Here is a 24,520-nt window from a genome sequence, read left to right as displayed (position 1 = left end):
CCAGACTGGTGAAGGGTGTCCTTTCCCAGATGTGGATATCATACCTTACCCCGCCCGCCCTTAACCATCACCCCCTGGGGCCCCCTGCCCCTGTTCCCGGCTTCTCCAAGGCCCCGCCCTCGGTGGGACGGAAGTGGGCGCGGCCACGGACCGGAAGCGCTGGGCAGGGGCGGGCCTTCTCGATCAGATAGCCCCTCCCACTCCACCACTGCCCCACCCCTCCGGCCCAGACAGGAAATGAGGTCAGAAAGGGAAACCCCGGCGGGGAGACTCGGCCCCAAAAGCGGCGGCCATTGGAGGTGGCTGCGGCAGCTGGTGAGGGGGAGGAGTGGGTTGAGAGGGTCGGGGTCCCGGGGGCCGGCGCCAGCGGGGATCGGGGCTATCGGCCAAGGCCGAGGGGCCATAGCTGCCACCGGGCTGCGGAGGTTGGCGGGAGGGGCGAGGGTGGCTGGGCCTTGTTTTTCAGGGCCCATCGACCCTATCCCGGGGGAACCAGATTCGGGCGTTTCCGGGGCTACAGTCACCCCTTCTCCTTTCTTCTTTCTGGCTCTTTTGGGCAGACGACGGCGGGAGGGCTTGGTGTCCCGAGCCGTGTTCGCCCTAGTCTTCGGGGGCGGGCCGGGGCGTGGAGGAGAGTCCTTCCAAACAAGCTCTTTCTCACGTCTGTGGCCATGTTGCGACCCCTGATCACGGAGGGAGTTTAGTCGCCAGGACTTCCTTTTTTTTTTTTTTTTTGCAGTTTCTGCCCGAGAAGGGCTGACTCCCTGCCCCGGTGAGCCCAAATGAGAAGTTGCTTCCTGCCGCCTGCCTCCGTCCCAGCTTCTCGCAACCCCGTCTTTCGCTCCGACCGTACGCCTGCCTTTTTTTTTTTTTTAAACTTCTATCCGTTTCCCGTTCTTTTCTTTGCGTGACTTACCTTTCCTCTCCTTGAGTGCTTGCTGGACAAGGGGGTCCTCTCAGAGTGTGCACCCGAGACTGACGGTGTGGGAAGCTCAGGGTTCTGTCGCCAACTGTTCGAATTGCAGTCCTTTCGATAGGAAAGGATTCTGCACAAATAGCTGCAAGTTGTTCTGTAACGTTGTTCCACGTTAAAGTGTACAGTTCTGCCTGAGTTTTAAAGCAGTAGTTCTTTATTAAGGAAGTAGGTTTAGACGTGCTGTCCCCACGTCTGTTTTTGTCTTAGGGGCAGTTGTCTCCCAGTCAGGGCGTTTTAAACTACTTCGTATTGCTTAAAGGGACGTGGTCATTTTATGTTGTGTGGCTTTTGAAACTTTGAGACGTTTTGTTTGGTTGGTAGTTTTGGAACTAGGTGTCCCCATTGCTCCCACCCATGTGGCAGATAAGCCAGCCTACTGTTTTCTTGCCTTTGAATTCGTTGGCATAGGACAGCATGAAAATAGGTTTTAGAAAAAGTCCTTTGCAGAATGTAAACAGCATGAATGGAAATACGGTCTTAAGAGTGGTGCCACACAGTTTTAAATTCTAATTATGGCCTTGAAATTGGGCTTAAGGGCTAGGGAAAAGATGCTAAATTAATATGTATTTAATAAGGAGTTGTACAAATTATATTAGACGTTTCCCTTTAAAAGGGCGTTTTGAAAATTGCTCCTACTGCTCTCATCCTTTAGAAGGTTTGCCTCTGAGGTGACCCCTGAAGTAAGAGGGTTTGACAAGAATGAATAGAAAAATAGAAAAATTTAGAAAGTGGTTAGCTAGAAATCTTAGAGGCTCCATCTATCCCTTCATTTCAGCCTCAGTTATATCCTGCTTTTGTGTGATTGGTACTAAAGCACATAATTATAATCACTTAATTTTCTGAAGGATGGGAGAAGAGCTAAGAAGTTACTAATTGTTAAAAAATACATGACATACCTGGTAAATTTCCTTCCCTGCTAGCTTCCAGGTGGTAGTTGGGACCAGAATGGGTGCAGACTTAGTCCCTTTTTTCCATTCAGGGTACACATCTGGGTCACTACAATTTCTTAGATACTAAAACTGCAAGCAGTGGTCCTTAAGGTGTGTCACCAAGTTGTCTTTCTCCTCCCTTGCACAAGCATTCTTTTTTTTTAAATTAAAAAAAAATTTTTTTTTTAAAGATTTTTATTATTTATTTGACAGAGAGAGACACAGCAAGAGAGGGAACACAAGCAGGCATTCTTATCAGTAACCCCAGACCATGGAATAGTTCTTTATCCATGGTTTTGAAGTTTTGTGTTTTTCTGCTCCTGTCTAATGAGACTTTCTCTAATCTTTTTGGATTTTATCATCAGATAATTTAGTGACAAGTTTAATTGGGGAAAAGTGGGGGAAAGATTTATTTCCCTGGGTTTGCTCATTTTTGCTAATATCTTAGTTGTAATCTGGTGAGTGATTTTTTGTGTGTGTGCTTTAAGAACATGTTGACTTGAGGTACCTAACAAGGGCCAAACACCTATTTTTGGTGGCTTAAAGGTACATGGATGGGAGGAACAGTCTTAAGTGTAGCCAGATGAAAGGTGACTTTATTTTCTGTAGATAGGGTGGATTCTGCAGTGCCATGGTCTATTTTATAAAATTATTCTAAACAACAGAATCCTATTCAGGCTTTCTTTTTCTTTTTTCCTGAACTTTCTTTTGGCAGATGTGGCCTCATGGATGAGCTGGTACATGACTTAGCCTCAGCCTTGGAGCAGACATCTGAGCAGAATAAGCTTGGTGAGCTGTGGGAGGAGATGGCCCTGAGCCCTCGCCAGCAGAGGCGGCAGCTTCGCAAACGGAGAGGCCGGAAGCGCCGTTCAGACTTCACTCACCTGGCAGAGCATACCTGCTGCTACAGTGAGGCCTCTGAGTCCAGTCTCGATGAGGCCATTAAGGACTGTCGAGAAATGGCCCCTGTTGCCAATTTTAGTGACTCTGATGACACGATGGTAGCCAAACGGCACCCAGCTCTCAATGCCATGGTTAAAAGTAAGCAGCACTCTTGGCACGAATCTGACTCCTTTACCGAAAATGCACCATGTCGACCGCTGCGGCGCCGGCGGAAGGTGAAGCGGGTGACATCAGAGGTGGCTGCCAGCCTCCAGCAGAAGCTCAAGGTGTCAGATTGGAGCTATGAGAGAGGCTGCAGGTTCAAGTCTGCTAAGAAGCAGCGTCTGTCCCGCTGGAAGGAGAATACTCCCTGGACCTCCTCAGGTCATGGGTTGTGTGAGTCAGCAGAAAATAGGACTTTCCTAAGCAAAACAGGAAGGAAAGAAAGGATGGAGTGTGAAGCAGATGAAGCAAAACAGGGCTCTGATGAGAACATGTCAGAATGGTGAGAACTCCCTTAGTCAAAGATTTTCCTGGTTATTTTTACCCCAAGTACAAATCCACAGTCTTGATGAGTTCAACTTTCTTTCTAAAGCAGCCACTGTAATGTTTACTTTGTAGCCCTCCTTTCAGCAATCAGCTAGGGTTTATATCTAACTTTTTACAGTACATTCATCATTCTGTTTCCCTATGTCAAAGAGGCTACATAAAATGAAACACAGTTTGTTTCTAAAAATGGCTTAAAATGTGTACTTCACATGTGTAACCATGAATTTTATTTTAAAAACAATTTACTGCTGTTTATGCCATGTAGATCATAACGTAGATGTTGTTAGAACGAGGGTCTCAGCAGAGGCTGGGGTGTGTGTTTGTGTACGTGAGAAAATGCTGGTGCCAGGCACATGGAGTTTGTGTGTTTTCCTGGTTAAGCTGCCTTTCCCCATCAAGAGTCATGCCTTTAGATACTGGGCTATAATTCTTTTGTCTGCTACTTTCAGTTTGACTGTATGGAGCTTATTTTTTATGGCTGGCATTCAAGTTGTCTGAACACATGGTGGGCTTTGAAAATAACGGTACTGAATCCCATTAGTCTTATAACAAATGTCATCGAGCCAGAAACATTTGGGTCTGTTGGGTGTATGTTTAAAATGGCAGTGTAGTTTTCGGTGACTTTGTTTTTTATATCTCAGATAGTCCTAGGAACATTGATAATCCCCACCTTGATACTTTAGTATTATTCTTAATATCAGCATGATATCTGTTTCTCAAGGAAGATGCTCTTGGTATTTTGGATGGGGCGATTCTTTGTGGTGAGGGACTGTCCCATGCTTTACAGGATATTTGGCATCCCTGCATTGTTCCCATCCCCTTCATAGTATCAAAGCAAATGCCTCTGTGGGTGCTGCCTTTTCCCAATTGAATGTTCAGAACTCCACTGTATGGTAGGCACTGCTATTCATATTTTATAAAAGAGGAGATGGAAGTTAATAGCATTTAGATAATTTGCCTAAGGTCACCCAGTGGCAAAACTGGGAACTGAACCTGATTCCGAAGTTCATACTTAACCACCATGTTTTGCTGCCCTTTAGTGTGCCTTTTCCATGGCTCTTTTTCCGTCTCATCGTAGCTTTTACACCTGTAGAATGTGTGGCCTTTCTTAGGACTTTCCTTTTGAAGTTTGTCTGAAAAACAAAGACATAAATCTTAGGAACTATGAGGTGAAGCTATGTCAGTAATAGGGAAAGCTGCTTAGGTGTTTATCCCTGTACCTTTCATGGGTGATTTTTAATCCAGTTTTAACAGTTTTTCTGACTAACTGTATATTTGCCAGTCTGAACAACCAGATAGGCTTATAATTTGGCTTCCCTAATTTTCCTTTAATGTATATCCTGAGACCTATTTGCCCAATTTATATGTATGATTTTGGGTTATAAAGGGTTTGTTTGTTGTTATTTTTAATTAAATAAATGTTTAGTCAACTTATAGCCTTTTACAATATCAAAATCCTCATTTGAGGCATTTAAGTTTGTTTTGGTATCAAACCTATATACCAAATAATTTACTGTTGAAAAATAGTGATTTTTAAAAATTGGTTTTTGCGATGATAGCTTGTGTATATTTTCTCCCCAGAATTTCTTGTTAAATTATGAAATAATTGTAGGTGAAGAGACTAATTCTGTCTACTCTTAAGGTAACAGTCCAAGAATGGTTCCAGATACAGAGTCTGTTAGTAATCTAGCAGTGAGGCACTTCAGTCTTTCCAGTTCCTTCTTACCCCAGACACATCTATTGCATGTTATAGTTAGGTTGTAATAATAAACATTCTAGTTATATGAGAGCCTTAATAAGTTGAAGTAGGCAGCAGTTCTTAGGAAATTCTTATTCTTTTCAAATTGAGAAGACCTTGTTCCCCCCCATTTGTGCTATCTGCCTGGTCCATGACTTCAGAGTTCTTTAATAACATGGATGCCCAAGTCCTTGTAGCTATGAGGGAATAATAGGTTGAGTAGTAGCAGACCTAAAATGAGAATAATTCTTCTTTAGAATCTAATTATTTAGGAGTTTTAAATATGCCTCGACTTATGTTGATTCATCTGTAGTTATGAGCAGAAGTGCTTTGTATTTTTTCCCCCTAAATTTACTCTGTGGAGAAAGAGAGATTACTGTAAGTTATATTCAGTCTCTCAAGTAAGATGGAACTAAAATCTTCTTCCCTCAATTATTACTATTATTTAAAGATTTTGTTTATTTATTTGAGAGAGAGAGAACACGAGCCGGGTGAGGGGCAGAGGGAGAAGCAGACTCCCCGCTGAGCAGGGAGCCTGATGCAGGACTTGATCCTGGACTCCAGGATCATGACCTGAGCCGAAGGCAGACGCTGAACCATCTGAGCCACCCAGGTGCCCCTAGAACTTTGCTTTTTATCAGTGGTATTAAAGATTGTGAGCCTGTATGATTCAACTTGTAAAATTATTAGGATAAAGGTGATCATTAAGCTTAATTAAGCCTCGTCAGTAGATAGAATTCTTTAAAAAAAATGTGTCATATGTTTTAGGTTTGAAAGTATATGTCTCAACCGGAGAGCTTTATTTCTAATTTCCTTAAACTCGCTTTACTAATTAACCATGGAATAGTTTTAAGCTTGACCAGTAATTCTTTTTACTTCTCTTTTTCTGTTCTTTGTTCAGTTCTACACCAACCAATCCCTTAGGAGTTCTGAGGAACTGAAAGTGGTTATGATGTAATAGTATTTTATACCTACAAAAAGATCAGTTGTTATTTTAATATTTTCCTGTGTATGTGTGTTACATTCTAAAATGGAGCAGTTCTTTTGTAAAATTACTTTTTGTCTTTATTCATATTGTCTATATAGCAGCTATTAGGTGATTCATAGCCTAATTTTGCTCTATTCTCCACTAACATATCATTTGTTTGTTCCCTTTGAATATAGTTTAGCTTCTGTTCTTTTATAAGTAAATTGGTTTGGTGTTGGTCTGAAGTCTCAGTCAGGAGCCTTCCTAAGGTGATGTATTAGAGGCCGATCTCACAGGAAAAGAATATTCCCTTCTCTTGGAAGGCAATGACAGAGATAGAGTGCTAAACCTCCCCCCTCCTTCTCCTGCCCAGGCTGACCTTCTGCGGCCCCTTGGTGCCTCTTGTTTTCTTATTTTTATAGAAAATCAATATCCCTTCTGACACAAACAATAGCTCAGAAGAAGAATAAATGGGAGAAAGCTGAGATCTCTGTCCATCACCTTTCACTTTAACTCCCCCAAACTCTTTAATTATGAGCATGCTTTGCTCCAGGTGTTTGTGACAGTGAAATTGCTAAATGAGGACCATTTTAACCAAAGATTGGGTGATCAGTAACACTCTATAGCAGGAGCTTGTTGGATCAATAGCATTCATTATTTCATGGTTAAGGTAAGTAGCGTCCTTTGCAAGTGGAGCTCATTAATCAGGGGCTACTGGAACTGTGGGAAAGAATATATGTGGTAGGTTGAGGTGGTTTTGTTTTCCATTCCATAACTGGGGATGCTGACCAAGAGTACATTTACCATTGTTGCAAATGGTACTGTTGCATTTGAGAGTATTAAATAGGTACCGTGGTGTGCTTACGTAGATTTACTCAAAGTTCTGCTGGTATATATCCTTAGGAACAACTAAGAAAGACAGCTTGGAAGGTGGATTTGATACTACTGTATTTGAAGATCTGTCTCTTCAAAGAAATGTGTTCGGATTATTTTGTGTGACTCTAGAGGACAGTGGTAGGAAAGTATAGAAGGACAGAGAGTTAAATATTGTCTCAGTAACATTCCAAAAATTTGCACTCTAAAAATGAAATGAATTGTTTCACGAGGTGATGAGTTCTAGGTCACTGAAGGGGTTCAAGCCTGGGCCTTGCTGACCACGTACTGGGTTAGTGTAGAGTTGGAGAGGTTGCATTCCATGATCTTTCAGGTCCCTCCGACACTGAGATTCTGTCATTCTTTTCAGTCACAGTCCCATTCCAGTGCATCATTGCAACTTCATATTTTAAAAAGCATCTGATAAGCAGCATTAGCTGCCCACTAAAATACTTACAAAGACATAAAACATTGTAAACTCACATCATCAGAACCTAGGACCTAGAGTTGGCCTCTTGTCAAGATTTCCTCAAACCACAAGGCTGATAGATGTGCGGTTGGAAGCCCACATCAGCAGTGCCGAACCGCCTCTGAAGGAGGTAGCGAGAGCCTTCCTCCTTGCTCTGTAGTCAGATCTTTGTTCACAAATGCAAGGTCCATTTCAGTCAGAAAATCAGGCAGCTGCAGCTTGAGCTAGAGTGTTGTTCCATCCTTTACAGTAGTCCCCTCTTATCCACAGTTTCTTTCTGTGGTTTCAGTTACCCGCAGTCAGGTGCAGTCTGGAAGCAGATGATCCTCCTCCTGCCATATCAAAAGTAGTCGTAGTAGCCTAACAACCTCTCAACACCTGCGTCATCCACTTCACTTCATCTCATGACGTAGGCATTTTATCCTCTCACATGATCCTAAGAAGAAGGGTGAGAATAGTAAGATATTTTGAGAGAAGGAGACTGCATTCATAAAACTTACATTATACTCTATTGTGCTATTTTATTACTAGTTATTGCTTATCTTTTACTCTGCTTAATTTATAAATAAAGCTTAATCACAGATATGTATAGGAAAAAACATGGTCTATATAGGGTTAAATACTATATAGTCTCAGGCATCTACTGGGAGTCTTAGAAAGTATCTGCTATGGATAAGGGGGAGCTACTGTACTTCCCAGTCGGTATCTTTCCGTCTTTATTTGGAGGCTCTAATTCCCAGAATACACTTGGATAGGGAATTAGTGTTTTCTGTGTGTGCATTTGTGTTTGGGGTAGGAGGCAGTCATGGCAAATTGAATCCTGGGAAATATATTCTCCGAGAATAAAGTTTACTGTTGGCATGGGCAGAGAAGGAAAAAAAATCACTCTTAGTGGTGCATTCTAGAAATTGTAATGTTTTATATACCTTTATATATTTCAGACTCTTGGAATGGGGTCAGAATAAAGCAGTGAGAGTTAGAAGAAGATCCTGTCTTAGTCCAACATAGCTGTATGAGAGAAAAACCTACCAGTGACACTGGGCATTAGGCCAGCGGCTCTGCACATTGTCTTGGCCAGTTGCAGATGTGAGAAGAGCAGGTTTCCCATGTCCAAGGGAACAGAGAATGGGACCAGGGGTAATTTACACACCGTTTCTATTGACAAATAACCAGATTCTAGGTAAACCAGTTCTCAGCAAGAGGCCTTTGAGCAAGTTCTGCAGAATAAGGGAAAAGGAACATCATCCTGATAGTTCAGAGGAAATGATTGCCAGTAGAAACCAGAAGAACATTTTAGAAAATCTTCTTTAGGATGCAAGAAGACATAGCCACTTTGTTTTTGTTTGGTTGGTTTTTGTTGGTTTGTTTTAAAATTTTTATTTAAATTCTAGTTAACATAAAGTGTAATTTTGGTTTCAGGAAGTGACTCATCAATTACATATAACACAAGTGCCCTCCTTAATACCCATCACCATTTAGCCCACTTCCTACCCACCTCCCCTCCAGCAACCCTCAGTTCTTTATAGTTAAGAGGCTCTTATGGTTTGCCTCCCTCTCTTTTTTTCTGCCCCTTGCCCTATGTTCATCTGTTCGGTTTCTTGAATTCCACCTATGAGTGAAATCATATGATACTTGTCTTTCTCTGACTGACTTATTTCACTTTGAAACAGGAGCAGTAAGTCATAAGGGCAAGGTGACTATTTGAAAACCCAGTAGTATGGGAGGAGAATTGTCGGGAAATTTGAAATGTAATTGCAGTGTTAAAACAGGACGGTTCATTTTGCTGAAAATTGAGTTGATGTGGAAAACTTTGGAAGCCCTCCCAAAAGGAGATAGGAGATAAAAATGAGAGAGAAGTTGTTATATCTGGAGGACAGAGGATAGAGGCCCAGTTTGAGTAAATACTCCAAAGAAAGAAATTGAAGCATTGCAATAGAATAATGATCTTAAGAATACAACTAAAGAGGGTGGGAGGATGGGTTAGCCTGGTGGTGGGTATTGAGGAGGGCACGTTCTGCATGGAGCACTGGGTGTTATGCACAAACAATGAATCATGGAACACTGTATCTAAAACTAATGATGGAATGTATGGGGATTAACGTAAGAATAAAAAAAAAAAAAGAATACAACTAAAGAGAAAAAGTGTTCCTGGGTTGAAAAAATTAAGTATAAAGATTAAAAGGGAAAAACAAATGAAAAGACACATCTACCTAGACATATCCTGGCAAAATTTTGCATTCTGTATTGGTGGTGGGGGCAGAACAGGTATAAAGAACAATCTTGCCTTGCTCCGCGGGGAGCTTGCTTCTCCCTCTGCCTGCCACTCCCCCTGCTTGTTCTCCCTCCCTCTCTGACAAATAAATAAAATCTTTAAAAAAAAAGGACAGTCTTAAAAGGGATGAAAACAAGGCCAGCATTTATCCCTACAGTACCAAATGTGAGGGGCTACAGTTGCCTTTTAGAATTTTGAGTGGGGGAGAGGTTGCCCTCCCATTCCTCCCTGAATTTTATATATAGCTTAGATAGATTTCATATGGAAAGGCAGCAGAAAGACATTCTCAGACATTCAGGTCTCAGAATATATGCTCTTTAAATTTTACTCTGAAAAGACATTTCATCTAACTAAAGATGAATCTCTCTTAGCACTAAGAAAAGGTTAAGTCTTAAAAGGATGGGTGGGTTTCTCTAAGGCATAGCCCCCCAGCGCAATAGCAGAGCCCTGAGGAAAATCATTACCTTTACAAAGTATACCTGATTGCAGGGGCTGCATTAATGAGCCTGTGAAACCAGTGAGGTGGTTCTCTTTCATGGTGTCCTCTAATTGAAACCAAAAAACAAACTCCTTCATTATACATTCTTAAACTTATTGTGAGAATAATTTTGCAATTGATGTGAGATATTTTTCTGAAAAACCTCTCCCTCAGTCATGTTTACTTTTAGACTCTGAGTCTGATTATATATGGTTATAAATAATACCACCTTGACCCAGGAAAAAAATTGAGCAAAGATGTTTTTGGGCTATTAAAAAAAAAAAAAAAAAAATCAATGGGTAAGGAACCCAGGTGTTAACTTACTGATACCAGCTTTTTGATTATAGGTGATAAACTAATTCTGTACCTCTTTATTTTAATTGAGACAGGTATAAACTACTCTCATTCAGTTCTAAATTTGCAGTTCTCTGATTAGGAATATGAAAGAACCAGCAAGCTGGCAGGTCAGAGGACAAACTATGTTTTTTCCTTCCAATTATGAGAATTCAGAGAGATTTGTCTTATTTGAAACTAGAAGCTTCTTGTTAGGGCTAGAATCTAAGTAGGGAGTTATTTTCAAAAAAGAATTCATAAAAATGCTGTATTATTTATTGCTGCAGAAAAAACTGCCCTACAGTTTAGTAGCTTTAAGCAACAAACATTTCCAATTCCTGAAGTCAGGAATCTGGGAACAGCATAGCTGGGTGGTTCAGGTTCAGACTCTTTTATATTGTTGCAAATTGTTGGCCCTGGCTACGCTTGTTTCAAGGCACAAATGGGGCTGAAGGATCCACTTCCAAGCTCAGAGGGCTGTTGGCAGATTTCAATTCCTTCCAAGCTGTTGGACTGAGAGTCTCAGTTTCTTTCCATGTGGGCCCCTCCACAGAGCTCTTAGTGTCCTCAAGATACGGGAGTTGGCTTTTCCCTAGAGGGAATGATTTGAGAGAGCAGGAGAGAGAGTGAGAGAGTCTGCCAGCCCTCACTGAGTGGCCCAGGATGGAAGCCACAGTCTTTTCTAACCTAATCTCAGGGAAGTGACCTACCATTACTTCTGCCTATGCTGTTGGTTACACAGATCAACCAGGGTGGGAAATACCAGGCGACTGGGATCATTGGAAGTCATCTGGGATCACTGGGAGTCATCTGACAGTCTTGTTACCACAGATGTCTCCCCATCTTCTGATATTTTTTTCTGAGTTAATATGAAGCTAGTTTGAGGAATGGTATTCTCAGAGTAATATTTACCCAGAATTTGGGGGAATGTTTTTACTTTGATTTCAAAGGAAGAGCATTTAGGAGGAACTCAAATGGCAAGCAAGGGTATAGATCACTGAGATTATATTTTGTTGTATCTTAAGTATGTATACTGAAGATGAATATTTATTTTTAAAATTCACGATATGGGGGCGCCTGGGTGGCTCAGTTGGTTAAGCGACTGCCTTCGGCTCAGGTCATGATCCTGGAGTCCCTGGATCGAGTCCTGCATCGGGCTCCCTGCTCAGCAGGGAGTCTGCTTCTCCCTCTGACCCTCCCCCCTCTCATGTGCTCTCTCTCATTCTCTCTCTCTCAAATAAATAAATAAAATCTTTAAAAAATAAAATAAAATAAAATTCACGATATGGCATTAAGAGGGAGAGCTTTTTTTTGTTTTGTTTTCTTTTTTTAAGATTATTTTAGAGAGAGGGAAAGAGTGCAGGGGGGAGAGGGGGAGGGAGAGAGAAACCTAAGCATATGCCGTGCTGAGCACGGAGCCTGGAACCCAACGTGGGGCTCAGTCTCAGGACCCTGAGATCACAGCCTGAGCCGAAACCAAGAGTGGGATGCTTAACCGGCTGTGCCACCAAGGTGCCTCAAGAGGGAGAGCTTTTTCAAAGTGAGTTCCTGATTAGTTTTCTTGGTATCGGCATGTTTGATGCATTTTTAGCTGATACGTAGTATAGTCAAAGCACAGCTAGAGCTTCCTCTGTGTCTGAATGTTTTAAGTAGCAAAAAGCAAAGAAACACTCTTTCCCAAGTTCAATTAATCTGTTAGCATTTTCAGGAGAATGAAAATGAGAAATGCTGAGTTGAAAAGTATCTCATGAAGAGGGAAACGTGGAATTACTTGGTAAATGAATCTCTCTGTACCATCTGTGTTTTCATAACCGTTCAGTGAGCACATGGGCTTTGGAGATACACCACCCTGGCTCTGATGCTTATTTGCTGTGTAATGTTGGGCAAGTTGCTTGACCTCTCTAAGCCTCACTCCTTTATTTGTAATATGAGGTTGGCATAGTTACCTCGGAGAGTTTTGGGGAGAGGAAATGTAATGACAAATATAAAGTACTTAGTACTTTGCTGGGCCTGTAGTAGACTTAACTTGTATCAATAATTAACAGTAGCCTTCTATATTAATAATTTTCTTAGACTCAATTCAAGTACCAAACTCCTTCTTGAGACACTTGTGGTTTGGATATCTGCTCAGGGCTGTGTCTGCCTCTCTTGGATGAAACCCAGGGAAAATACTAGATTTCATAGGCCACATTTATTTTTCCATTCCAAAATGAAAATAGATTCGAGTCTCATAGAATTTTTTTTCTTTATGGAAGCATAATTGAGAGTCCTATAGAATTGACATTACTATTTTAATAAAAAGACTCTCAGGAAGTTATTACTGTTAACTTCTAAAATAATAATATCGGGACACATACAAGAATTAGCACCCTAGATGTAGCTTTTGAATCTTTCATCCTTTGCCTCTGTATAATGCTCTAGAATTCACAACTTGGGTTCACATGCCTCATGTCATCACATCCTCAAAACAACCCATCCACGTCTTACATGCGGGAAATAGGATTAGAGATTGAAGTGACATGCCACGAAAGCTATAGAAGGGGAGGCAGCAGAGTTGATCTGAAGGAGTTCATTCCATTTATGTAGCATTTGCTGAATGCCTGTTTTGTGCCAGCTGCTCTGCTAGGCATTGGGGACATTGAAATGAGTAACATCTTTCCCTCTTACTCCGCCTGGATCTCTCTCTTCTCTCTATGGGCTCTTCTTTCTGCCTGGGCTAGGCAGGGAGGGGCCATCTGTACTGCTTGAGTAGTTTCAGTTTACCAGTTGGCTTGAAGGTCCAGCTACCTTCTCATGATTCCTGGGATCCAGAGGCCTCAGGCTCTCTGAGGCCCTGGCAAGAGAATGACATTGTTGCTACTATGGGTTGTTGACCTCTGTCCCTGAAGGCTGGTTTTATCCAGCAGAAGTGCACAGCCTCCTCTCCTCCTCTGAAGTGGTGTTTCCTTTAACATGATGCCCTGCCCACTCCATCTTGTAGCTGGCTATAGATGAGGGTTCTCAACTTTGAGCCAGATAATTCTCTGTTGTGAGGGCTGTCTTGTGCATTGTAGGATGTTTAGCAGCATCCTGGCCTCTACCCAACAGATGCCAGTAGGATACCAGCTCTCCCTCCAGTGCTCCCAAGTCCTGACAAAATGTTTCTCCAGACATTGTCAAATGACCCTGTGGGTGCAGGGTGGGGGTGAGGATGGGTGGGGGCGATGAAGGGGGTGAAATTGCTTTGAGTTGAGAGCTACTGCTCATGTTTCTAAGTGCTGAGATAGGGTTTTCACTTCATTGACTTCGCTTTTACCAACAGGCATGAGTTTCAAATTTAGAGAACTTAGTAAGACCAAAACACTGATCTCTTCTGTAGAATAAAAATACTGTAGTTTTTAAAACTTTTTAACTGAGAGTTTTTGCTAACTTGAAAAAATACCCTTTAATTGCTCCTCTAAAGGGCAAACAGTTCATTTTCAGAATTTGGAAAGAAGAGCAGTTCAGATGATAGCATTTTAAAGTTTATACCAAGGCATATACAGTGTTTGGCTAAGAGTGTTTGCCCTGGAATTAATTATTCAAGTCACTGAGGGGTATCAGTAGTGTTTTGTTAAGCTTGATTCCTATGATAGTCTACTTCTCTGAGAGTAGATGCCATGCCCAGTCATCTGGTCTACCAAGAGTGCCTTGAATTACAGATGCCCAGGTGGGAAGGTTAGATATATAGATGTGTGATAAAACAGAAAAAGCAAAATGTTAATTGCAGTGTGTGATGTCAGTAGATGTGATGGAGTGTGAGTGGTAACTGGAACTTCTTTCAACTTTTTCATATGTTCAGAAGTTTTCATTATAAAATGATGGCGGAGGAAAGCCTCTGGAACTGCAGGTTAGGGTGACTTCCTTTACCTCTCCGTTATTTCAGTTGGATGTGGTTCAGTTGCTTTTCTGACAATATTATAATAATTAGGTAACACAATTGGTGGTCTAAAACCCAGGCTTTAATTTTATTTGTGTCTTACTTAAAATGGTGGCTATGCTGCTGAATTAAGTGTGGGACATTTTTTAGTGAAAACCACTGTAGAGAAGTGTTATATATTATTACTATTTTTACTCACAGAGGAGTGCTTTTGAGGTGTTTTCTGGCTTCTGAAATGGGGTGGTTTCCTCAGTGTCATAAGGTTGTAGGCTTGCCCACCCCCTTATTTGCAGAGTATTATTCATTGGAAAGCATTCTTCTTTCTCTGTTTTCACAGCCTTCTCCCGTAGTCTGGACTAGGTTTTTAATAAAATGTACACCTTTATATTGTTACTGACATGTTTCTTTGTTAGTTTTAGTACTGGGTAGAGTGGTTTCTGGTATATGGTAAATAATAAATGCTTACTAAGTGAATGAGTGAAAGCTTAGGAGAAATGGAGGTAGGAATTCTTCCTCCTTTTTCTGTGAGAAATTTCTTATTGCCCCAATTTGGGATTGAATTTTTTGAATGATGTATAAATTATTTGTAGGGTTAATACATTTTTAGAAATTTTAGAGATATTCTAGGAAGATTTTTTTTTGTATGCGAACTATTTATAGTTAGAATCATGTGAGAACAGGGAGTACAGAACAGCTCCCAAGGCAAAGACAGGAGGCACTGATGCCTCTATTGCTGCCATTTTAGGAAAAGACAAGATTTCACACCTGCTATCTTTGTGGGTTTTGTCTAGTTACTTTTTCTGAAGATTAATAAAGGCTGAGTTTCTGTCTTCCTGACTAAGCTTCAGAGCACCACAAGTAGAGTGGACGCTAAAGGTAGGATCATACTTTTTTCTTACAAAAATGAGGAGCAGAGCTTTTTCTCCTTGCCTGGTAAAAATACTCATAGCAAAAAAGTTATAAACCAATTTGAAGGTTTTGGAATAAGAAAAACATGTAGGATTCCGACATCTTTTAACTACAAAGGTGCTAAAAGAGACTTGTGTTTATTCAAAGATATGAGCTTAGTTTTAATGAAATACTAAACATTCTGTTTAATTAGCTAACTTAACATTTTATAGTTGACTAAATTGTTATTAAAGTCCCACCAATCTGATTTTTTTCAAAGAAGTCATGACCTTTGAGCCAGAAGTGAATGAAGTCTGCAGGACTGGACAACTTTGGCCTGTAACTTGGAAGGGGAAATATTTGCTTCTACTTTCTAGCTAGCACTACATTTTGGCATGCTGTATCATAGTGTTTATGTGCAGACATGCCACAAAGTTCCCACTTTTGTTTTCACCAAATTATGCTAACGATTTTTTACATATGATTAGATTTACACAATGCAAGTCCTTCTGAGAGAGTAAATAGAATTAGCAGATGCTATCTGATGAAATAGTCATTTCCAGATACCAGTAGACTGGTGATACTTTTGTGTAATAAGCATTCTGTAAGACAGATTTTCTTTATGAAGAAAATATCTATCTCCCTTGATCATAGTCTTAAAATCCTGGTGATATTTCTATGACATTGCCATTCCTCAAATTAACTATGTATGGAGAGCTTAGACAAGTCTAATCCAAGCTTTTTCAAAAACAGTGAGTCTTCTTAAATGCTGTTGACAAAAATAGGAAATGTGTGTAAGGCTTTAGGTTACTGACGCCTTTCTTGATCCAGCAGATTTCTTTGAGTTTGCCCCCTTTGTTTAGAATATGAGGAGAGAGTGGAATCCATGCAAAAAAGGATCAAGGAAGCACTGTATCTTGTAGTACTGATAGGTGACTGGAAATGAATGGGGAAAAGAACTGATAGATTTTGTAATAAAGCAAACAGTTTTAATTTTTTAATTCTAAATACTCAAGAGTAGAACTTGTAGTACATGCAGAGCAGGGATCAGCAAACTTCCTCTGTAAAGGCCAGATAGTAAATATTCTAGGGATTTGTGTGCGATATGTTCAGTGTTGGAGCTACTCAACTTTGCAGTTGTAGTGTGAGAGCAGCCATCGATGATATGTAAATGAATAACTGTGGCTGTGTTCCAATAAAACTTTATTTATGGACACTGAAATTTGAATTTCATATCATTCCCACATGTCACAAAATGATTTTTTTTTTTTTTTTTTACCTCCAGTCATTTAAACCATAAAAATCATTCTTAGCTCACAGGTTATTGCAAAAATAGGTGGCAGGCTGTTGTTTGCTGATTCCTAAATCTCAGTTAGTGATACTGCTAACTAATAACGTATATGACATGATGGTGGGCTAAAGTATCTGTTCCATGGCCTAATGTGCTTTTTAAGCACTCCTTACTCCACTCAAGAAGAGTTAAAAAATGTCAAATTTGCTTTATCTTTGAGGCCAGATGAGGATAATAAAGTAGTAATATGAGAGAATGTGTAGTAAGACTCAAGGGAGTTAGACCACTGATACCCTTAGGAATTTGCTAAAAGCACAAAAATAACACCATTACATTCAGCAGGCACAGTTCCTTGAACTCAGCAGTAGGAAGAGTGCAGAACTCAGTGGGGATATCTTCTGGATTTAACTACAGAGCTCTTTGAAGATTCTAAATCCATCAGAATCCAGTCATAGTTTTGTGAGACATTTCTTGGAATGACACCTGAGAAAGTTCCCACTTACAAGTACAGAAGAAAATAAAATGGAAGAACCTTTAAAGAAATCGAGTACATTTTATTGGCTCTTGCTACAGCAAATTTCTTGGATCTATTCAGAGATAAACTTAAGTGAAGAAGGCATTGCTACTTAATTTAATCAGCATTCTAAGGATTTAGTGTTGGCAAGATATTTGGAAATGTTGCAAAATACAAAATATTTTCAGATTTTTGATCCAGAAATGTAGACTGTGATTTTGCCAAGCCTATTCCTTATGCAATACGATGAGAATGTTTCTTCCTTGCTTTGGTTTCTTCCATCTTGTAGAGTAGGTGAAAAAAATTGGCTAGCGTGGAAGGAAACACTCCCACTTAAGAAAACAGTTCATACTGTAAAGAATAGAGAAATTTTTCTTGAACCAGATCAGTCAAATTTAATGAAGATTAGGCAAAAGAAATGCAGCATCAGAAGAGGCAGAATCAATTGTTAGTGATAGCTCGGGAAATGCAGCCAGTTGAACAGAATTCTATAGGGCAAAAGTTTTATTTCAGGGGGTTCAAATGGAGTTTGTTCTTATATTTTTATTTTTAACCTTCTGTTTTGAAAATGAGTGTTGTTGTACCCACTTCATATCAGCAAGACATTAAATTTAGAAAACATAACTTTGGTCATACTGACTGTTTTTCTGTTCATGGATTTTTGTTAGCTGTTGTGTAAATGGGGAGAAAACTTGATAGATGTTAGATGTCTTAAAGTTGGATAGCTTCATTTGAAACTGATATTTGACAGTATTTATAAATAAAATGGGTTGATAAATGTGTAAATTTGTGGTGTTTGATATACCCAGACCGGTTGAGATTACTTCTGTGAGCCTTAATAAATAACTTTCTAATGCTAACCTAACAGGGTGACTTTAGATGTTTATGAAGTACTTTGAAATATAAGCAAAGGTTTTAGAGTTTTCCTTTTATTTTTATGGGAGAATGAGCTCTCCTCTTTGGCCTGATTATGAAATTTACATTTGTGACTGGCTAATGAGCTGGAGTGAAATCAGGGAAACTTGGGGTGTTAGATTTGAAAATCAGAGCGGGCACTGCTGTGTTTTTCACAGGAGCTGACGTGTTCTCTTGTGTTTGACTCTTTTTTCCAGTGAAACCAGCAGTGTGTGTAGCAGCAGTGACACAGGGCTCTTTACCAACGATGAAGGACGGCAAGGTAATCTTGACCCCAGCTTTGGGCTGTTGGTTCGGTATTTCTGGGGAGGTTTTAATGATTAGAGGAGTGACTCACTTGAGAATATGGTGGTGGTTTATGGCAGTGGTTCTCAAACTTTAGAGCATTTAAAGGCCACCTCTTAAAATTCCTGAGCTCCTAGAAATCAAATAGGTCTAAGTTGGCCCCTGGAATCTGAATTTTTCATAAGTGCCTGCAGTGATTTTTATGCAGGTAGTTCAGACTTTGAGAATCATTGATTAGGGGAATATAGTGTCAAGGATGGGACTTTAGGAAGTTGCTAATTTTATTAGAACCAAAAAACACTTAATCTGTCATTTAACATTTAACATTTAATCTGTCATTTTCCTAAGGCCCAGCACTTAATCTGTCCACACTTTCTTAAACCTCTGGATAATTATACATCATTGTAGCTTTCCCTGGCTCCCTTTCTGTTGGGCAGCCTTCTGTAACCTCCGTTTTCTCTCTGGTCTCTGATAACCATTCTTTCTCCTTGCTGCTTCAGGTTTAGGAAGGGTAAAGATTCCCCACTGCGCTGGTTCCAGGGTGCTTCACCATCCCTTGTTGGTTCTGTTAATACCGTCTACACTTTTGTAAAGAGTCACTTCATTAAAGTCTCAGTTATCCCATTTAAATGTGTGTGCGTTTCCTGAGGATTCCGACTGATAAACATTCAGTGTAGGTCTCATCTCCTAGAACCCTTACTCTTTCTTTCTCTATACTTAGTGCTTTCTTACCACTTACCATATGATGTTATTGTTTATAGATGTGTGTCTTTTCCACTGAAGCCTTCCAAGGCAGGAATTTTTTTTTATTATTTGAAACTACAGTGGGTAACACATTGCCTGGCATATGGTAAACTCTTTAATAATTAGTTACTGGGAAGGCCAGATAAGGGGGAAATTCTCCTTTTTCTCCCTCAAACAGAATTAGACCTAGAACCTCAGATTATAAAACAGCTAACCCTGTTTTGGTTAAAGCAGGAGGAGCAGGAAGTCCGGAGCCTGACTCATCAGCCTCTTCCTTATTCTCTGGCAGTAGTCTTTTGGGGGAGCCACTGCATCATGCATCCTAGTGAACCCAGGGTTGGGGACTACTGGTCTAGATGACTTCACAAGGTTTCCTCCAATTCAGTGAGTCCCTTTTTATATTGCCAGAAATCTTGAGTGAATGCTTAAGAACCAAAAAAATGCCATTATGGGATGCCATTAGTCTTCAGGAAGTATGATCTAGCTAACTATACTGTTTTAATAAATGGCCTAAGGAATGCTTACGAATAAGAAAGGAATTAATATATTGACATGCAGAGAAACTAATCATTGTTAATTCTAAAGCCTGTCTTTAGTTCATCTTGTGTACATGGTTTGGTGAGGGTAGTGATTCTCAAAATGTGGTCCTGAAGTCAGCTTAGCATCACTTAGGGAACTTGTTAGAAACGTAAATTTTTGATCCTTCCTGGACCAGAATCAGAAACTTTTGGGGGTGGGGCCCAGCAGTCTGTGTTCTGATGACACTTTCTGCTCCTTTTGATGTACACTGAAGTTTGAGAACCACTGTTCTAGAGAAACAGCTGTTGGTGGTGTGTTTTTATAAGGGAACACTTTGAGTAACTTTTTTACGGGCATTTTCATTTTCCCTTTTAGAGATCTCCAACGTGAGTTAAGAGTTATCATTATCCTGGCCCATGTTAGTGGCCCATGAATCTGATACTTCATGTGCTTAACATGGCCTGAGCAGTTTTCCTTGGGATCCGGCATACATTAGAGAATGAATGCACCATGAACTCTTTAGATGTTCTTGTAGAAATTCCCTTCATCCTTGCTATTTTGAAAGGAGTATGGAGTGACAGACCTAAAGTTATCTGTCGTACTACTTTTTGTGGGCAGGAACAAGTTCCGTTGCAAACTGAGATGCTGTCATCCTAGCCAGTAGAAAGAGGTTTGAGCCAAGAGTCTGGCTATATGGGTCTAGTCTTGACTTTGTCATTGATGAAGAGTCTGGCCTTGGGCAAATGGTGTAACTTTATGACAAGCCTTGGGGGATTTTATTGCTTGTCCCTGTGGTTAGTTTTTTCCTGGTTGCTTGGATTGCTAATGTCAAGATGATTTTTCTGTCCCATTAATGGGGTACCAAGGAAGAATTGAGGTATGGGTATACATTTTTAATTCACCTATTATGAGAAATGCAAATATAACATCCCTCTGGAATAGCTAGTTTTGAATCGAGAAACATTTGTGGGCTGTGAACCCCCAAGTCCATTTATATCACAGAAGGGTACATAAGAGGCAACTTATTTTTGTGTCAAAGGCTTTGGAGTTAGTCAGGCTTTGGGTTCACATCTTGGCTTCATCATTTACTAACTTGATCTTGCCTTCTCTGGGCTTTAATTGCCTCATTTATAAGTTGGAATTAGTGTAGGGTTTAGAAGAGATAGCATACTGACAGATTTCTAGCATGGACCCTCACAGGTGGTAAGGGTTTAGTAAATGGTAGCTTTATTAGTTTTTTACTCTCAAAAAAAGACCAGTGTACCACAGTATGACATTTATGTGAAACTAGTTTCATACTCTAGTTTTCATCATAATATAGGTAAGAAGGTTCAAAACAATTTTTTTGTACTTTGATTTTATTTAAAAAGTATGATCAGATCTATAGCTCTGAGAAATCATCTTCCCATTTGGTATTCCATAGAACATGTTAAAATTCCAACTTACGATACCATCTTTTTACTTTAGGGGATGATGAGCAGAGTGATTGGTTCTATGAGGGAGAATGTGTCCCAGGATTCACTGTCCCTAATCTTCTGCCGAAGTGGGCTCCTGATCATTGCCCTGAAGTAGAAAGAATGGATTCTGGACTGGATAAACTTTCCGATTCCACATTCCTTTTACCTTCTCGACCAGCTCAAAGAGGTAAGTTCTGGAGACCAAAATATACTTCACATTTTTATGGTTCTCTTTGGAGAGAATCATCCCATGGCAAGCATACTCATGCCTCTAAGCATGCATTAACTCTGAATTTTGGAGCTAGTCCAGGGATTTTTCTAGAAGATTCAAGGGTGAGTCTCAAAGCTTGAGGTTCTCCATTCGTACCTAAAGCAACCCGTGGAGACTCTTGGGATATCTGTTAGCAGGACATTCCTTCAGCTTGCTATTGCCATTTGTGCCAGATTTAGGAAGCCTAGCAGCGTGTCACTGCTGCTTACCTGCTGTGAAACCGATGGGCTATGGAGTGCTCAGTGGGAGCCTGAAGTATTGGATCTTGGAAGAGAACACATTTCAGTAAGAACATTCACATACAGGGTATAATGACTTTTTTAATTGGATGATTTTAAAATAATTCATTAAATAATTTTATTTTATTCTATTATTGTGGACTTAAACACAAGTACATCCTTTCCCTTTGCTTTTCCTTTACTTATGATATAGCAGGGTAGAGTGGAAGGAGCCTAGGACAGGGGGAAGGAACTGGGGTGATAATACTCTCAGGTACTGTCTTCTAGCTCTGACTATGACAGAGTCACTTCATTTCCTTGGGACATGGGGGTCATCACTTAAAATAATTGCGGCTTTGAGCAAACTGTTTCAGAGGTTTCTTTTAGCTCTATAAATTTATGATTCTGCGGTGCCCAGTAATCAATCAGTCAGTTATCAAGTATTTGTTGGGCATCTGTTGGTGGACAGAATTATGCCCAGGGCTGTAAACTCCTATAGCATTTTGTTTTGATAAATTTGGGTGATTGAAAGTCCTTCTCAAAACAGTTGGCTCTTGGTAAAGATTATTGCCTGGCTGAAGCACATATTTGCTATCTTAATAAGGTGCATCAAACATTTCAGCGACAATTTCTGAAAGTTCTTTATGGACCACTTAAAATGCACACAAATAAGAACAGGAAGAACAATTTAAAATGGCCTGTAATTCCATACCCAGAGACAGTGTCATTGATAACACTTGGGTGTGGATTCTTCCAGTTGTATTTTTTATGTATAAAATATATACAGCAATTAGAAAAATGGGATTATACTATACAGGCTATTTTTACTATTATTCTATGACTTAAATGTTTTTGAAATAAGCATTTAATTTATAATTAGAAATTGTTGATAATGCCTTTTATTTTTGTAGTGTTTTCAGTTTATAAAGTACCTTTGCTGTGCTATTTCACTGAGTCTTCACATCAGCCCTGGATGATAGGACTGAGCGAGTGATTATCCCTCCTTTCTAGGTGAAGATGCCTAGGTCAGAGGTAAAGACACACACACTTAAGATCATACTGCAAAGACATGAGAATAATAAATCCTTGGCAAAAAGACTAGTGATAATAGTTTAAGAGTCAGTCTAGTAAGATCCTGGGGAGGAGGGCCTTTGGTGTACTAGAAGCCTACCATTGCTAATAAATCTTCTGCATTCCGTTTCTGAGGACTTTCTTCTTTTTTTTAGGGTACCATGCCCGCTTGAATCGTCTGCCTGGAGCTGCAGCTCGATGCCTCAGAAAGGGCCGAAGAAGGCTTGTTGGGAAGGTAACCACTCTTACTGTCTACTGGGCTCACTGGGAGACTGGGAGGACAGGATTCCCTGTGGGATTTGTGTACCCTGTTGATAAGCAAAGGTGCTGCAGAATTCCTTGGAGTAAATTAAGCCAACTGAAATATTTTGCAAATTCACAAGAGTGAACCTTAATGGAGGCTATAAATGGATACACACATAAAAGATGAAGCTTAACTCGTACAGAAGTTTTGACAAAGCAAATACTGTTATGACAGTTTGTCTATAAATCTACAGGCCTGCTCTTTTCCCTTCTATTCTTTTGATTAACCTTATATTATTATTGTAGAAGTTAAAATACTCTTGGCTTCTTTATTAACTCCTAAATTCATGAATGCTTCTTCTGTCCTCACTTTGGTCTTTTATTCTAGAATTCATTAAAAAGTAAAAAACTGGAAAGAAAACCTGTTATCGGGTGCCTGGGTGGCTCAGTTGGTTAAGCGACTGCCTTCGGCTCAGGTCATGATCCTGGAGTCCCTGGATCGAGTCCCACATCGGGCTCCCTGCTCAGCAGGGAGTCTGCTTCTCCCTCTGACCCTCCCCCCCTCATGTGCTCTCTCTCATTCTCTCTCTCTCAAATAAATAAATAAAATCTTTAAAAAAAAAAAAGAAAACCTGTTATCAGATTTCAAAAGCTTCTCCTTGGCCACATGGGAGGACTCTCCATGTTCAGTTCTGCCTTTGTCAGGGACTGTACTGGGCACTCAGTTCATTTAGTCCTCTTAACAACCTTATAGAACAGGTGATATTCCCACTTAGCAGATGAGGAAAACTTGGGTTCAAAGAAGCTAGGTAATGTCTAATATTACCCAGATAGAAGTTGCAGAAGAGAGGATTGAACCCAGCTGTACTTCTCTTTTATCTTTTAAAATTATTAATTTTTTTGAAGATTATTTATTAGTTTGAGAGAGAGCACAAGTCGGGGGGAGGGGTAAAGGGAGAGGGATGAGCAGACTCCTCCTGAGCAGGGAACCGCTCGATCCCAGGATTCTGGGATCATGACTTGAGCCGAAGGCAGACACTTAACTGACTCACCCAGGTGCCCCTAAAAATTACTTTAATTTTTTACTCTAGCTTTGAGATTGAAGGTAGGTTAAGACTGGGGCTCATACCTAGTTAGAGAGGATGGTGGTGGGCAAAGGGCAATTTCAGAGCATTAATGCGTTCATTGCATAAACATTTAGAATGCCTGCTATGTGTCAGGCTCTGTGCCAGGCCAGGTACATAGTGATCACAGCCACAGCCTGGCTACCCTCAGGGGGCTACTGTTTTGTAGTTGAAATAAGGAACCGTTTTCTGAAATTTTAGCTATGTAAAAGAAATGAAGCTATTTATTTCCAGGTGAACTCAAATATTTTTAATCTTTAAATTCAATTTCAAATCTCTTTAATTAGAAAGACATTTGATTATTGGAAGAATGATACCTTTTTTTTTTGCCTCATTGATTTCACAGACATTAAAATGCTGCTTTCACTGTTCTGGGAGCTTATTCTTAGTTAACAGGACAGCTAATAGGGTAGGAATACGTAAGGTGGAGGGAGGCAGGAGGTTGGGAAGAGGGAACAGAGAGATGGTTTTACTTTTTCTCTTTGTCAGTTAGACTTGAAAGATAATGTTCTACCTACTATCTACCTTACTTTGTTTCAGCTCCTGTAAAATAAGAGCCTTCCATTTCCATGGAAGTAAATCAGTTTGTCTTGAAGGCTCCCTTTAGCTTGCCTGG

At 40.2% G+C, this 24,520-nt stretch overlaps 1 protein-coding gene across 3 annotated transcripts in view; it reads left to right on the top strand.

Moving 5' to 3' along the window:
• The first annotated feature begins 262 nt into the window (after positions 1-262).
• The window catches only part of GPATCH2L (G-patch domain containing 2 like), a 54,404-nt gene continuing 30,146 nt past the window's right edge, over positions 263-24,520 (top strand). For all 3 annotated transcript variants that reach the window (XM_021679796.1, XM_021679797.1, XM_044918058.1), the window contains exons 1-5: positions 263-315; positions 2,621-3,292; positions 18,170-18,234; positions 20,988-21,164; positions 22,693-22,772. In XM_021679796.1, the coding sequence (XP_021535471.1) occupies positions 2,631-3,292; positions 18,170-18,234; positions 20,988-21,164; positions 22,693-22,772 (984 nt within the window). In that variant the 5' untranslated portion in view covers positions 263-315; positions 2,621-2,630. The remainder of the gene's footprint in view (positions 316-2,620; positions 3,293-18,169; positions 18,235-20,987; positions 21,165-22,692; positions 22,773-24,520) is intronic.

This window comes from Neomonachus schauinslandi, chromosome 9 (assembly GCF_002201575.2).
Source record: "Neomonachus schauinslandi chromosome 9, ASM220157v2, whole genome shotgun sequence".
Taxonomy (NCBI): Eukaryota; Metazoa; Chordata; class Mammalia; order Carnivora; family Phocidae; genus Neomonachus; species Neomonachus schauinslandi.
Note: the sequence above shows the minus strand (reverse complement) of the source record. Positions and strands in the feature narration are given on the sequence as shown.